General features: G+C 62.5%; 1 protein-coding gene across 1 annotated transcript in view; it reads right to left on the bottom strand.

Annotated features, from left to right (window-relative positions):
* Positions 1 to 237: 237 nt before the first annotated feature.
* CRACR2B (calcium release activated channel regulator 2B) overlaps positions 238 to 15,633 on the bottom strand; it is a 75,700-nt gene continuing 60,304 nt past the window's right edge. Inside the window, exons 5-11 of the mRNA XM_054172002.1 lie at positions 14,706 to 14,874; positions 8,573 to 8,719; positions 6,394 to 6,484; positions 6,188 to 6,280; positions 4,781 to 4,968; positions 3,933 to 4,004; positions 238 to 394 (exon numbers count right to left, since the gene is read on the bottom strand). Of these exons, the coding sequence (XP_054027977.1) occupies positions 238 to 394; positions 3,933 to 4,004; positions 4,781 to 4,968; positions 6,188 to 6,280; positions 6,394 to 6,484; positions 8,573 to 8,719; positions 14,706 to 14,874 (917 nt within the window). The remainder of the gene's footprint in view (positions 395 to 3,932; positions 4,005 to 4,780; positions 4,969 to 6,187; positions 6,281 to 6,393; positions 6,485 to 8,572; positions 8,720 to 14,705; positions 14,875 to 15,633) is intronic.

The following is a 15,633-nucleotide window of genomic DNA, read 5'->3' as shown; positions in this document are numbered from 1 at the left end:
GAATCCACCTCCCTCCTCCCCAGCCAGCCGCAGGGATGCATCCAGCTCGGCTCCCCCCCAGCACAGCCCAAGCCCCCGAGGGCACAGCAGCCCTGCAGGGGGCTGGGGACAGTCACAAGGCAGCAGGGGTCAGACCCAGGCGGCCGGCAGGGGCAGCCGGCGGAGCTCCCCTGCAGCAGGGGCAGAGAGGGGCTGCAGAGTCGGTGCGAGCACCCCGGCAGGGCTGCCCAGCTCAGGTCACTGTCCCCCGTGGGAGTGGAGCGCCCCAGGGCGGTGGCAGCAGCAGCGGCAGGCGGCAGGAGGGAGGCTGGCAGCGAGGAGGCTCTGTCTCACCCTCGGCAGCGCGGGGGCCTCGGCGGCGTCGCGATCGTCCCGGAGCCTCCTGTTCAGCTCCCTGCAGCACACAGCACAGCAGCACTCAGCAGGGACAGCACAGAGCCTGCAGGGACCCTGCAGGGCACCCGGCCCAGGCAGCACCCAGCAGGGACAGCACACAGCCTGCAGGGACCCTGCAGAGCACCCGGCCCAGGCAGCACCCAGCAGGGACAGCACACAGCCTGCAGGGACCCTGCAGGGCACCCGGCCCAGGCAGCACCCAGCAGGGACAGCACACAGCCTGCAGGGACCCTGCAGAGCACCCGGCCCAGGCAGCACCCAGCAGGGACCCTGCAGAGCACCCAGCCCAGGCAGCAACCAGCAGGGACCCTGCAGAGCACCCAGCCCAGGCAGCAACCAGCAGGGACCCTGCAGGGCATCCGGCCCAGGCAGCACCCAGCAGGGACCCTGCAGGGCATCCGGCCCAGGCAGCACCCAGCAGGGACCCTGCAGGGCACCCGGCCCAGGCAGCACCCAGCAGGGACCCTGCAGAGCACCCGGCCCAGGCAGCACCCAGCAGGGACAGCACAGAGCCTGCAGGGACCCTGCAGGGCACCCGGCCAAGGCAGCACCCAGCAGGGACCCTGCAGGGCATCCAGCCCAGGCAGCACCCAGCAGGGACCCTGCAGGGCATCCAGCCCAGGCAGCACCCAGCAGGGACAGCACACAGCCTGCAGGGACCCTGCAGAGCACCCAGCCCAGGCAGCACCCAGCAGGGACCCTGCAGGGCACCCAGCCCAGGCAGCACCCAGCAGGGACCCTGCAGGGCACCCGGCCCAGGCAGCACCCAGCAGGGACCCTGCAGAGCACCCAGCCCAAGCAGCACCCAGCAGGGACCCTGCAGGGCACCCGGCCCAGGCAGCACCCAGCAGGGACAGCACACAGCCTGCAGGGACCCTGCAGAGCACCCGGCCCAGGCAGCACCCAGCAGGGACCCTGCAGAGCACCCAGCCCAGGCAGCACCCAGCAGGGACCCTGCAGAGCACCCAGCCCAGGCAGCACCCAGCAGGGACCCTGCAGAGCACCCGGCCCAGGCAGCACCCAGCAGGGACCCTGCAGGGCACCCGGCCCAGGCAGTACCCAGCAGGGACCCTGCAGGGCACCCGGCCCAGGCAGCACCCAGCAGGGACCCTGCAGAGCACCCAGCCCAGGCAGCACCCAGCAGGGACCCTGCAGAGCACCCAGCCCAGGCAGCACCCAGCAGGGACCCTGCAGAGCACCCAGCCCAGGCAGCACCCAGCAGGGACAGCACAGAGCCTGCAGGGACCCTGCAGGGCACCCAGCCCAGGCAGCACCCAGCAGGGACCCTGCAGAGCACCCAGCCCAGGCAGCACCCAGCAGGGACCCTGCAGGGCACCCGGCCCAGGCAGCACCCAGCAGGGACCCTGCAGGGCACCCAGCCCAGGCAGCACCCAGCAGGGACCCTGCAGGGCACCCAGCCCAGGCAGCACCCAGCAGGGACCCTGCAGGGCACCCAGCCCAGGCAGCACCCAGCAGGGACCCTGCAGGGCACCCGGCCCAGGCAGCACCCAGCAGGGACAGCACACAGCCTGCAGGGACCCTGCAGAGCACCCGGCCCAGGCAGCACCCAGCAGGGACCCTGCAGAGCACCCAGCCCAGGCAGCACCCAGCAGGGACCCTGCAGAGCACCCAGCCCAGGCAGCACCCAGCAGGGACCCTGCAGAGCACCCGGCCCAGGCAGCACCCAGCAGGGACCCTGCAGGGCACCCGGCCCAGGCAGTACCCAGCAGGGACCCTGCAGGGCACCCGGCCCAGGCAGCACCCAGCAGGGACCCTGCAGAGCACCCAGCCCAGGCAGCACCCAGCAGGGACCCTGCAGAGCACCCAGCCCAGGCAGCACCCAGCAGGGACCCTGCAGAGCACCCGGCCCAGGCAGCACCCAGCAGGGACCCTGCAGGGCATCCAGCCCAGGCAGCACCCAGCAGGGACCCTGCAGAGCACCCGGCCCAGGCAGCACCCAGCAGGGACCCTGCAGGGCACCCAGCCCAGGCAGCACCCAGCAGGGACCCTGCAGAGCACCCAGCCCAGGCAGCACCCAGCAGGGACAGCACACAGCCTGCAGGGACCCTGCAGAGCACCCGGCCCAGGCAGCACCCAGCAGGGACCCTGCAGAGCATCCAGCCCAACCCAGCAGCCAGCAGGGACAGCACACAGGCTGCAGAGAGCCTGCAGAGCACCCAGCCCAACCCAGCACCCAGCACCATCTGATCAACTCAACCATGGCTCCAAGTGCCACATCCAATCCCCTCCTGAATACCTCCAGGGATGGGGACTCCACCACCTCCCTGGGCAGCACATCCCCAGGGCCAATCTCTCTTGCTGGGAAGAATTTCTTCCTCACATCCACACTGAACCTCCCCTGGCACAGCTTGAGACTCTGTCCTCTTGTTCTGGTTCTGGTTGCCTGGGAGAAGAGCCCAACCCCCACCTGGCTCCAACCTCCCTTCTTGTAGCTGTAGAGACCAATAAGGTCTGCCCTGAGCCTTCTCTTCTCCAGGCTGCAACCAGCACTGGGACAGGAAAGGAGCCTGGGACACAGCTGGGGATGTTCATTGCCAGCCAGGTGTGGACTGCCAGGGGAGCAGGAGGTTGGCACCACAGGGTTCAGAGATTCCAGAATGGCTCAGGGTGGAAGGGAGCTCAGAGCACAGCCAGCTCCAGCCCCTGCCATGGGCAGGGACACCTCCCACCAGCACAGGCTGCTCAGGGCCTCATCCAGCCTGGCCCTGAACACCTCCAGGCAGGAGGCAGCCACAGCCTCCCTGGGCAGCCTGTGCCAGAGTCTCCCCAGCCTCACTCTCAGTAATTTCTTCCTCCTCTCCACTCTCAGTCTCCTCTCTCCCAGCTCAAAGCCATTGTCCCTCAGCCTGGCACTCCCAGCCCTTGGCCAGAGTCCCTCCCCAGCTCTCCTGGAGCCCTTCAGGCACTGCAAGGCTGCTCTGAGGTCTCCCTGCAGCCTTCTCTTCTGCAGGCTGCACAGCCCCAGCTCTCCCAGCCTGGCCCCACAGGGGAGGTTCTGCAGCCTCTGCTCCTCTTGGTGGCCTCCTCTGGAGCCTTTCCAGCAGCTCCAGGTCCTCCTTGTGCTGGGGGCCCCAGAGCTGGAGGCAGTGCTGCAGGTGGGGGCTGAGCAGAGCAGAGCAGAGGGGCAGAATCCCCTCCCTGTGCTGCTCTCTCCCTGCTCTGGCTGCAGCTCAGCACTCAGCTGGCTCTGGGCTGCCAGGGCCCAGTGCTGGCTCCTGGGCACTTTGGCACCCCCAAGGCCTTCTCCTGCAGGCTGCTCTCAGCCACTCCTCCCCCAGCCTGGATCTGTGCTGGGATTGCCCTGCCCCAGCTGCAGGACCTTGCCCTTGGCCTTGGTGAGCTTCAGGAGGTTGCCTTTAGCCAACAGGAAAGACCAAATCCACCAGGTGGGGAAATCCCAGATCCTGTCTGTGCTGGAGCTGCCCAGACTGCACAGCTCTGACCCTGGGGCAGACCCCAGCCCCCCAGCTCCTCACCCAGCCAGCCAGGCCCTGCCCTGCCAGCCCTGCTCTCACCTGAGCAGCTCCAGCTGCCGGAGCAGGCTCTGCTTCTCCTTCTGCATGTTCCTGGAGACTCGAAACACATCCCTGGGGAAAAGGGGGTTGGGAAGGGCAGGGAGGTGAATGGGAGAGGAGATGCAGAGATCACAGCATCACAGAACTGGCAGGGCTGGAAGGGACATCAAGGCACAGCCAGCCCCAACCCCCTGCCATGGGCAGGGACACCTCACACCACAGCAGGTTGCTCACAGCCACCTCCAGCCTGGCTGCAAACACCTCCAGGCAGGAGGCTGCCACCACCTCCCTGGGCAGCCTGTGCCAGGCTCTCACCACCCTCCTGGGCAACAACTTCTTCCTCACAGCCAATCTCAGTCTCCCCACTTCTAGTTCTGCTCCATCCCCCCCAGTCCTATCCCTCCCTGACCCCCTCCAAAGTCCCTCCCCAGCTTGCTTGCAGCCCCCTGCAGCTCCTGGAAGGCCACCAGAAGGTCTCCTGGGAGCCTTCTCCTCTCCAGCCTGCACAACCCCAACTCTCTCAGGCTGTCTGCAGAGCAGAGCAGCTCCAGCCCTCTGCTCCTCCTCCTGGCCCTGCTCTGGACACCTTGCAGCCCCTCCAGAGCCTTCCTGGCACAGAGGCTCCAGAGCTGGCCCCAGAGCTGCAGCTGTGGTCTCAGCAGAGTGGAGCAGAGGGGCAGAATCCCCTCCCTGGCCCTGCTGGCCACACTTCTCTGGCTGCAGCCCAGGCTCTGCTTGGCTCTCTGGGCTGCAAGTGCTCACTGCTGGCTCCCCTGCCCTCACATCCCCTCCCCTGCCCTGACTCCCCCTCCCCTGCCCTGACACCCCCTCCCCTGCCCATTCCCCACCTGTCCTTCTGCTCTTGCTCAACCTGAGCCTCTTTCTGGAGCTTCTGGAGCTGCCCCTTCACAGCCTCCAGCTCCCATTTGCTCTTCTCCAGCTCCTCCAGCAGGCTCTGGTTGAGGTGCTGCAGCCTCTTGTTCTGCACCCGGGTCTCCAGCTGCTCCGAGTTCAAGGACTGGAGCTGATGTTCCAGCTGCAGAGGGACAGCAGGAGGAGGAGGAGGGTTAAACACAGAGAAGAAGGCTTTGTGCTGCTGCCATGCCTCTGACAGGGAAGGGAAGGGAAGGGAAGGGAAGGGAAGGGAAGGGAAGGGAAGGGAAGGGAAGGGAAGGGAAGGGAAGGGAAGGGAAGGGAAGGGAAGGGAAGGGAAGGGAAGGGAAGGGAAGGGAAGGGAAGGGAAGGGAAGGGAAGGGAAGGGAAGGGAAGGGAAGGGAAGGGAAGGGAAGGGAAGGGAAGGGAAGGGAAGGGAAGGGAAGGGAAGGGAAGGGAAGGGAAGGGAAGGGAAGGGAAGGGAAGGGAAGGGAAGGGAAGGGAAGGGAAGGGAAGGGAAGGGGAGGGCAGCTGTCCAGGTCTCTTTGGATGGATCCCTTCCCTCCAGCCTCTCCAGGTCCCTCTGGATGGATCCTACCCTCCAGCCTGCCCAGGTCCCTCAGGATGGATCCTTCCCTCCAGCCTCTCCAGGTCCTCTGGATGGATCCTTCCCTCCACCCTGCCCAGGTCCCTCTGGATGGATCCCTTCCCCCCAGCCTGCCCTGGTCCCTCTGGATGGATCTCTTCCCTCCACCCTGTCCAGGTCTCTCTGGATGGATCCTTCCCTCCAGCCTCTCCAGGTCCCTCTGGATGGATCCCTTCCCTCCAGCCTCTCCAGGTCCCTCTGGATGGATCCTTCCCTCCACCCTGTCCAGGTCCCTCTGGATGGATCCTTCCCTCCGGCCTCTCCAGGGCCCTCTGGATGGATCCTTCCCTCCAGCCTGCCCAGGTCCCTCTGGATGGATCCTTCCCTCCAGCCTCTCCAGGTCCCTCTGGTTGGATCCCTTCCCTCCGGCCTCTCCAGGTCCCTCTGGATGGATCCTTCCCTCCAGCCTCTCCAGGTGCCTCTGGATGGATCCCTTCCCTCCAGCCTCTCAGCAGCACCACACAGCTTGGTGTCATCAGCAACCCTGCTCCATGCCACTGTCTATGTCACCACCAAAGATGTTAACCAAGATTCCCATGAAGGCCTCACAGCTGAGGACAGCTCCTGGGCAAAGCACCTCAGCACCTTCAGAGCCAGCAGGGATCTGGCTTAGATGGTACCAGGTAAGCCAGGAGCAAGCCCCAGCAGCTGGAAACCACTCTCAGCCAGGAAAGCCCTCAGGAGGGAGCCAGCAGGCAGGGCCATGCTGCTGCAGGAAGGCTTTGGGTCCTCTTACCTTCTTCTGGTGGTAGAGGATTTTCTCCAGCTCCTGCTCTTTGCTGTGCAGCTCCTTCTGGAGCAGGTTGCTCCTCTCCTGCCTCAGTGCCTCCTGCAGGGAAGACACACAGCTGGGCCTGCAACACCCAGCACAGGAGGAGCTGCTCCTGGCCAGAGGAGCCCCCACCAGGGCAAGCTTGACTTCAGGCCAGAGAGAGGAGGTACCTGGCAGATCAGCCTCTCCCTTTCTGCTTTGATCTGTTGCTCCATCTCTTCATAAAGGCATCTGACTTCCCGGTCGTGGTCGGACTCCTTCCTGCAGCAGGCAGGGGGCAGAGGGGGCAGGAGAGAGGGAGAGAGCCCAGGGGGGGCCTCACAGAATGACTCAAGTTGGAAAGGAGCTCAGAGGTCATCAGCTCCAACCCCCTGCCATGGGCAGGGACACCTCCCACCAGCACAGGCTGCTCAGGGCCTCATCCAGCCTGGCCTTCAGCACCCCCAGGCAGGAGGCAGCCACAGCCTCCCTAGGCAGCCTGTACCAGAGCCTCCCCAGCCTCACACTGAACAACTTCTGCCTCAGCTCCACTCTAACCCTGCTCTGCCTCAGCTCCAAACCATTCCCCCTGGGCCTGGCTCCAGACCCCCTCAGCCAAAGTCTCTCTGCAGCCTTCCTGCAGGATCCCTTCAGCTCCTGGCAGCAGCTCTGAGGTGCCCCTGGAGCCTTCTCCTCTGGGAAATGGGAGAGCAGGGGGAAAACAGATTGCAGTAACAGCTGGGTGGCATTGGGTGGGATTCAAACCAAGCCCAAGGTGATCAGAGCAAGCTCATGGAATCATAGAGTGGGTTGGGTTAGAAGGGACCTTTAGTGGTCATCCAGTCCAAGCCTGCAGCAGCCAGCAGGGACAGCTGCAACCTGCATCCTGCACCTTCATGCTCTTGAGCCAGCATCTTGAGCCAGCTGCATCAGGAACAGTGTGGCCAGCAGGAGCAGGGAGGTCATTGTGCCCTGTGCTCAGCACTGCTGAGGCCACACCTTGAGTCCTGTGTCCAGTTCTGGGCCCCTCAGTTTCAGAAGGACATTGAGAGACTTGAAGGTGTCCAGAGAAGGGCAACAAAGCTGGGGAGGGGTCTGGAGCACAGCCCTGGGAGGAGAGGCTGAGGGAGCTGGGGTTGCTTAGCCTGCAGAAGAGGAGGCTCAGGGGAGACCTCATTGCTCTCTGCAACTCCCTGAAGGGAGGTTGTAGCCAGGTGGGGGTTGGGCTCTTCTCCCAGGCAGCCAGCAGCAGAACAAGAGGACACAGTCTCCAGCTGTGCCAGGGGGAGGTTTAGGCTGGAGGTGAGGAAGAAATTCTTCCCAGCAAGAGAGATTGGCCCTGGGAATGTGCTGCCCAGGGAGGTGGTGGAGTCCCCATCCCTGGAGGTGTTTAGGCAGAGCCTGGATGAGGCACTTGGTGCCATGGTTGAGTTGATCAGATGGTGCTGAGGGAGAGGTTGGACTGGATGATCTCAAAGGTCTCTTCCAACCTGGTTAATTCTATTCTATTCTATTCTATTCTATTCCATTCCATTCTATTCTATTCTATTCTATTCCATTCCATTCCATTCCATTCCATTCCATTCCATCCCATCACATTCCATTCCACTCTTTCTATCCTATCCTAACCTATCCTATCCTATCCTATCCTATCCTATCCTATCCTATCCTATCCTATTCCATTCTATTCCATTTCTTTCCTTTCCTTTCCATTCCATTCCATTCCATTCCATTCCATTCCATTCCATCCCACTCCACTCTATCCTATCCTATCCTATCCTATCCTATCCTATCCTATCCTATCCTATCCTACTCCATTCCTTTCCTTTCCATTCCATTCCTTTCCATTCCATTCCACTCCACTCTTTCTATCCTATCCTATCCTATCCTATCCTATCCTATCCTATCCTATCCTATCCTATCCTATCCTATCCTATCCTATCCTACCCTATCCTATCCTGTCCTACCCTATCCTACCCTATCCTATCCTACCCTATCCTATCCTATCCTATCCTACCCTATCCTATCCTGTCCTACCCTATCCTACCCTATCCTATCCTACCCTATCCTATCCTATCCTATCCTATCCTATCCTATCCTATCCTATCCTATCCTATCCTATCCTATTCCATTCCTTTCCTTTCCATTCCATTCCATTCCCTCATGGAATCCCAGCCTGGGTTGGGTTAGAAGGGGCCCTTAGAGGCCCTGCAGTGCCAGGCTGCAGCAGGCAGCAGGGACAGCTGCAGCCAGCGCTGGCGAGCAGCCTGCGTCCTGCACCTCCCTGCCCTGGAGCCAGCATCTCAGCAGCGCTTCTTGAGCCAGCAGCTCAGCAGCTGGCTGCAAAGGGCCCAGTGGTGCTGTCCATACCTCTTCAAGGCCTGTTCCATCGTCTCCCTCTCACGGTTCACCTCCTGGATGTAGGAGGCCACACGCCCCAGGAACTCCTCAAAGCCGGCCAGCAGCTCCGGGCGCTCCCTGCGCAGCCGAGCCCACAGCTCCCGCAGCTCCTGCGGCCTGCAGCCAGCACCCAGGGCACAGCATCAGCCCTGCCACCCCGGGGGGGGGCAGCCCAGCTCCAAAGGGCACCCAGGAGACACATACTGGCCTTCTCCTGTCACCACAGCCATCCCAGCATCACAGCGAAGAGAGGCACAGCCATGGAGCCTGCACGTGGAGCAGGGAAGCCCAGAGCCAAGCAGAGCCTGGGCTGCAGCAGCAGAAGTGTGGCCAGCAGGGCCAGGGAGGGGATTCTGCCCCTCTGCTCCACTCTGCTGAGACCACAGCTGCAGCTCTGGGGCCAGCTCTGCAGCCTCTGTGCCAGGAAGGCTCTGGAGGGGCTGGAAGGTGTCCAGAGCAGGGCCAGGAGGAGGAGCAGAGGGCTGGAGCTGCTCTGCTCTGGAGACAGCCTGAGAGAGTTGGGGTTGTGCAGGCTGGAGAAGAGAAGGCTCCCAGGAGACCTTCTGGTGGCCTTCCAGGAGCTGCAGGGGGCTGCAAGAGAGCTGGGGAGGGACTTTGGAGGGGGTCAGGGAGGGATAGGGGTCTGGGACACCTCTGAGGGGGGCAGGAATCAGGCCTGGGACAGAAAGGCAGCAATGGGCACTGGCAGCCCAGAAGGCCAAGGGCAGCTGAGCTGAGCTGCCAGTGCCCATTGCCAGAGGTGGAGGGAGAGGATCCTGCCCCTCTGCTCTGGGGTGTCAGGGAGGGACAGGACTGAGGGGGATGGAGCAGAACCAGAAGTGGGGAGATTGAGATTGGCTGTGAGGAAGAAGTTGTTGCCCAGGAGGGTGGTGAGAGCCTGGCACAGGCTGCCCAGGGAGGTGGTGGAAGCCTCCTGCCTGGAGGTGTTTGCAGCCAGGCTGGAGGTGGCTGTGAGCAACCTGCTGTGGTGTGAGGTGTCCCTGCCCATGGCAGGGGCTTGGAGCTGGCTGAGCCTCGAGCTCCCTTCCAGCCCTGCCAGCTCTGTGACTCCATGATTCTAAGCTCTACTGCAGTGACAGAATAAAGGAAGGGATCTGAAGGAGGAGAAGAAAAGCCTCTGGGAAGCAGAGCTGGAAGGATTCATTCTCCAGGTATTCAGCAGTGGCATCTTTGGGGTCTAAACCAAGCCTGGGAGAGGTGAACATGCAGCAAGCTGCCATAGCCCAGGGCTGGTAGCTGGGGAGGGGTCTGGAGCACAGCCCTGTGAGGGGAGGCTGAGGGAGCTGGGGTTGCTTAGCCTGCAGAAGAGGAGGCTCAGGGGAGACCTTCTTGCTCTCTGCAACTCCCTGAAGGGAGGTTGGAGCCAGGTGGGGGTTGGGCTCTTCTCCCAGGCACCCAGCAGCAGAACAAGAGGACACAGTCTCAAGCTGTGCCAGGGGAGGTTTAGGCTGGAGGGGAGGAGAAAGTTCTTCCCAGCAAGAGAGATTGGCCCTGGGGATGTGCTGCCCAGGGAGGTGGTGGAGTCCCCATCCCTGGAGGTGTTCAAGAGGGGCTTGGATGTGGCACTTGGAGCCATGGTTGAGCTGTCAGGAGGTGCTGGGTGGCAGCTTGGACTTGATGATCTCTGAGGTCTTTTCCAGCCTCATTGGTGCTGTGATTCTGTGCCACCCCAAGCTGAAGCAGTCACTGGCACTTCATCCAACCTTGCTGGCTCAGACAGAAGAACCATTTGGGTCCTGCCCATGACCAAACTCCCTTCTTCGTGGCCAAAACCAGGGAAGAGAGTTCAGATTCCTGCTGAAAGCTTCTGTTTCATGTCACTGCTCTACAGCAGCTGGCCTGGCTCAAGGCCCCTCCTGAGGCAGCCACAGGACTCAACCACATGGAGCTGCAAGTCAGAGCTCAGGACAAAATACAGGAGAGCAGAGCTCCACTTCATGGCCTGAAGCTTCCCACAGCAGAGGGAGGGAAAGGCCTCTGAGATCATCCAGTCCAACCATCAGCCCAGCACCACCATGGCCACCAAGCCCTGGCCCCAGGGGCCATGGCCACAGGAACCCCTCCAGCCATGGGGACTCCACCACCCCCCTGGGCAGCCTCTGCCAGGCCCTGACCACTCTGCCACCAAAGACATTTCTCCTCCTCTCCAACCTAAGCCTCCCCTGGCACAGTTGCAGGCCAGTTCCTCTCCTCCTGTCACTGTGGCCTCTCAGAGTGGCAGCCCAGCTTCCCAGGACAGGAGGAGCATGGAGAGCACCACAAGGAGCATGGAAGTGCTTCACATCACAGTGCCAGAGGTGCTGGGTGACAGAGGCAGCTCTGCCAGCAGCAAGCTCCTTCACTCTCAGCTTCTGGCCCCAGTCCTCTGCTCTGCCCTAGTGAGACCACATCTGGTGCTCTGTGTCCAGTTCAGGGCTCCCCAGCTCAAGGGGAACTGCTGGAGAGAGTCCAGGGGAGGCTGTGAGGATGCTGAAGGGCCTGGAGCAAGCTGTGTGAGGAGGAAAGGCTGAGAGCCCTGGAGAGGAGAAGGCTGAGAGGGATCTGAGCAATGTGATCCAGGGGCTGGGCTGGGTGAGCTTTGGAGCTCCCTTCCAGCCCAGAGCATTCTGTGATCCAGGGGCTGGGCTGGGTGAGCTCTGGAGCTCCCTTCCAGCCCAGAGCATTCTGTGATCCAGGGGCTGGGCTGGGTGAGCTCTGGAGCTCCCTTCCAACCCAGAGCATTCTGTGATCCAGGGGCTGGGCTGGATGAGCTCTGGAGGTGTCTCCAACCCAGAGCATTCTGTGATCCAGGGGCTGGGCTGGGTGAGCTCTGGAGGTGTCTCCAGCCCAGAGCATTCTGTGATCCAGGGGCTGGGCTGGGTGAGCTCTGGAGGTGTCTCCAGCCCAGAGCATTCTGTGATCCAGGGGCTGGGCTGGGTGAGCTCTGGAGGTGTCTCCAACCCAGAGCATTCTGTGATCCAGGGGCTGGGCTGGATGAGCTCTGGAGCTCCCTTCCAACCCAGAGCATTCTGTGATCCAGGGGCTGGGCTGGGTGAGCTCTGGAGGTGTCTCCAACCCAGAGCATTCTGTGATCCAGGGGCTGGGCTGGGTGAGCTCTGGAGGTGCCTCCAACCCAGAGCATTCTGTGATCCAGGGGCTGGGCTGGATGAGCTCTGGATCTCCCTCCCAACCCAGAGCATTCTGTGATCCAGGGGCTGGGCTGGGTGAGCTCTGGAGGTGCCTCCAACCCAGAGCATTCTGTGATCCAGGGGCTGGGCTGGATGAGCTCTGGAGCTCCCTTCCAACCCAGAGCATTCTGTGATCCAGGGGCTGGGCTGGATGAGCTCTGGAGCTCCCTTCCAGCCCAGAGCATTCTGTGATCCAGGGGCTGGGCTGGGTGAGCTCTGGAGCTCCCTTCCAACCCAGAGCATTCTGTGATCCAGGGGCTGGGCTGGGTGAGCTCTGGAGGTGTCTCCAACCCAGAGCATTCTGTGATCCAGGGGCTGGGCTGGGTGAGCTCTGGAGGTGCCTCCAACCCAGAGCATTCTGTGATCCAGGGGCTGGGCTGGATGAGCTCTGGATCTCCCTCCCAACCCAGAGCATTCTGTGATCCAGGGGCTGGGCTGGGTGAGCTCTGGAGGTGCCTCCAACCCAGAGCATTCTGTGATCCAGGGGCTGGGCTGGATGAGCTCTGGAGCTCCCTTCCAACCCAGAGCATTCTGTGATCCAGGGGCTGGGCTGGATGAGCTCTGGAGCTCCCTTCCAGCCCAGAGCATTCTGTGATCCAGGGGCTGGGCTGGGTGAGCTCTGGAGGTGCCTCCAGCCCAGAGCATTCTGTGATCCAGGGGCTGGGCTGGGTGAGCTCTGGAGCTCCCTTCCAGCCCAGAGCATTCTCTGATTCTAAGCTCAAGCCTAAAGTGAGGTTTTGAGGTCAGGCTTTAGCCAGGACTGAGGCCAAGCCACTGCACAGCTTGGTTCAGAGGCTGCTGGAGCTCTTGTGTGTTGGCTGTGTGCTTTGGGGGTTTCCACCTGAAACCAGGCATTCTCCCCCCATATTTCCCATCCATCAGAGGGAGGTTCTCCTCCCCCTCTGTTCTGCCCTGTTAAGGCCACATGTGGAGTATGGTGACCAGTGCTGGGCTCCCCAGTTCAAGGGGGATAGGGAACTGCTGGAGAGAGTCCAGGGCAGGCTGTGAGGATGCTGCAGGGCCTGGAGCAGCTGTGTGAGGAGGGAAGGCTGAGAGCCCTGGGGCTGAGAGCCTGCAGAGGAGAAGGCTGAGAGGGAGCTGAGCAATGTCTGTAAATACCTGAGGGGTGGGGGGCAGGAAGGGGCCAGGCTCTGCTCAGTGGGGCCCAGGGACAGGACAGGAGGCAATGGACACAAAGTGGAGCCCAGGAGGCTCCACCTCAGCATGAGGAGAAACTTCCTTGGTGTGAGGCTGTGGAGGCCTGGAGCAGGCTGCCCAGAGAGGCTGTGGAGTCTCCTTCCCTGGAGACTTTCCCACACCACCAGGCTGTGTTGCTGTGAGCCCTGCCCTGGGTGCCCTGCTCTGGCAGGGGGCTTGGGCTGGATGCTCCCCAGAGGTCCCTTCCAGCCCCTGCCATGCTGTGCTTCTGTGATCTGCAAGCCCTGCCCTGCCTGGGCTGCACTGCTGGACTGGTAAAAGATGGCTCAGATGCAGCTGGGCACCTCCAGCCCTTCAGAGGCACATCAGTAAGAGCCAGATGTGGGTCAGGCTTCCCTTGGGAAGGCACTGAAAGAGATCTGGGGGACACTGGGGCCAGCAGACTCTACTGGGGCCCAGGAGGACAATGCAAGGACATTCACAGCAAGTCTCAAGGCTCAGCAGAGCCTCCCTGGCCCAGCTTAGCCTCTCCATAGAGCCACAGAACTAAGCCACACCAGCTCCCTCAGCCTCTCCTCACAGGGCTGTGCTCCAGAGCCCTCCCCAGCTACCAGCCCTGGGCTATGGCAGCTTGCTGCATGTTCACCTCTCCCAGGCTTGGTTTAGACCCCAAAGATGCCACTGCTGAATACCTGGAGAATGAATCCTTCCAGCTCTGCTTCCCAGAGGCTTTTCTTCTCCTCCTTCAGATCCCTTCCTTTATTCTGTCACTGCAGTAGAGCTTAGAATCATGGAGTCACAGAGCTGGCAGGGCTGGAAGGGAGCTCAAGGCTCAGCCAGCTCCAAGCCCCTGCCATGGGCAGGGACACCTCACACCACAGCAGGTTGCTCACAGCCACCTCCAGCCTGGCTGCAAACACCTCCAGGCAGGAGGCTTCCACCACCTCCCTGGGCAGCCTGTGCCAGGCTCTCACCACCCTCCTGGGCAACAACTTCTTCCTCACAGCCAATCTCAATCTCCACACTTCTACTTCTGCTCCATCCCCCCCAGTCCTGTCCCTCCCTGACACCCCAGAGCAGAGGGGCAGGATCCTCTCCCTCCACCTCTGGCAATGGGCACTGGCAGCCCTGCTGGCCACACTTCTGCTGCTGCAGCCCAGGCTCTGCTTGGCTCTCTGGGCTGCAAGTGCTCCCTGCTGGCTCCTGCTGAGCTTCTCCTCCCCCAGCACCCCCAAGGCCTTTCCTTCAGGGCTGCTCTCCAGCCAGTCCCTGCCCAGCCTCTATCAGTGCCTGGGATTGCCCTGAGCCAGCTGCAGGACTTTACAAGCTCAGCCCAGTCCCAAGCAGCCTCCTTGAGCACAGAGCCTCAGAGCTGAGGCTGTATGAACACCTCTGAGCAGCCAGGCACCACTCTGGCACAGGGAGCACACTCAGCCTCCTCTCCTTCTCCCCCCCTCTCATCCTTCTTTCCACCTGCAGCCTGCAGATGGACTTCCATGGCACCAACTCTGCCACTTGACAGCTGTGGGATGCAGCCCAGCCTGGGAAGCTCCCTGTGAAGAGCTCTGCTCTAAAAGCAGTCAGGAACCGTGGGGAGCACCCCCAGACCTCCCTGCACTTGCCACCAAGCCCATGAAAAGGCAGGACAGCAGGAAAGAAATCCCAAGCAGGGCTTCAGAGAGCTCAGTGCAGCCCCTTTGGGCTCTGCTGGCACCCTGAAGATCAAGAGAGGGCAGCAGCACTGCCAGGCAACTTACTCCTCAAACCTCTGGGCTGCTCCCAGCTGCTCCAGCATGGAGCAGAAGCGTTTCTCCTCCTCATCAGCTGGCTCCAAGTCGTCTGCCCAGCCTGCCTCAAAGGTCTCCTCGTGGCTGGGGGGATCCATGCCCCCAGCTCCTCCTCCCAGGTCCAGCCCTAGTAACTTTTCTGGGGGAAGGAGAAGAGAAGGAGGGAAAGCAAGTCAGAGCTGAGGTCCATGCCATAAGCTGCTGGTGCAGAGGGAGCCTCCTGCAGGGCTGCCTGGGGAGCTGCCTGGGGAGCTGCCTGGGGAGCTGACACCAGAGCTGCCTGGGGAGCTGCCTGGGGAGCTGCCTGCAGAGCTGCCTGGGGAGCTGCCTGGGGAGCTGCCTGGGGAGATGCCTGCAGAGCTGCCTGCAGAGCTGCCTGGGGAGATGCCTGCAGAGCTGCCTGGGGAGCTGCCTGGGGAGCTGCCTGCAGAGCTGCCTGGGGAGCTGCCTGGGGAGCTGCCTGGGGAGCTGCCTGCAGGGCTGCCTGCAGAGCTGCCTGGGGAGCTGCCTGCAGAGCTGCCTGGGGAGCTGCCTGCAGGGCTGCCTGCAGAGCTGCCTGGGGAGCTGCCTGGGGAGCTGCCTGCAGGGCTGCCTGGGGAGCTGCCTGCAGAGCTGCCTGGGGAGCTGCCTGCAGGGCTGCCTGCAGAGCTGCCTGGGGAGCTGTCTGGGGAGCTGCCTGGGGAGCTGCCTGCAGAGCTGCCTGCAGAGCTGCCTGGGGAGCTGCCTGGGGAGCTGCCTGGGGAGCTGCCTGCAGAGCTGCCTGCAGAGCTGCCTGGGGAGATGCCTGCAGAGCTGCCTGGGGAGCTGCCTGGGGAGCTGCCTGCAGAGCTGCCTGGGGAGCTGCCTGCAGAGCTGCCTGGGGAGCTGCCTGGGGAGCTGCCTGCAGAGCTGCCTGCAG

Source organism: Dryobates pubescens, chromosome 22 (genome assembly GCF_014839835.1).
Source record: "Dryobates pubescens isolate bDryPub1 chromosome 22, bDryPub1.pri, whole genome shotgun sequence".
NCBI classification, from domain to species: domain Eukaryota; kingdom Metazoa; phylum Chordata; class Aves; order Piciformes; family Picidae; genus Dryobates; species Dryobates pubescens.
This window is presented reverse-complemented; position numbering and strand designations above follow the sequence as displayed.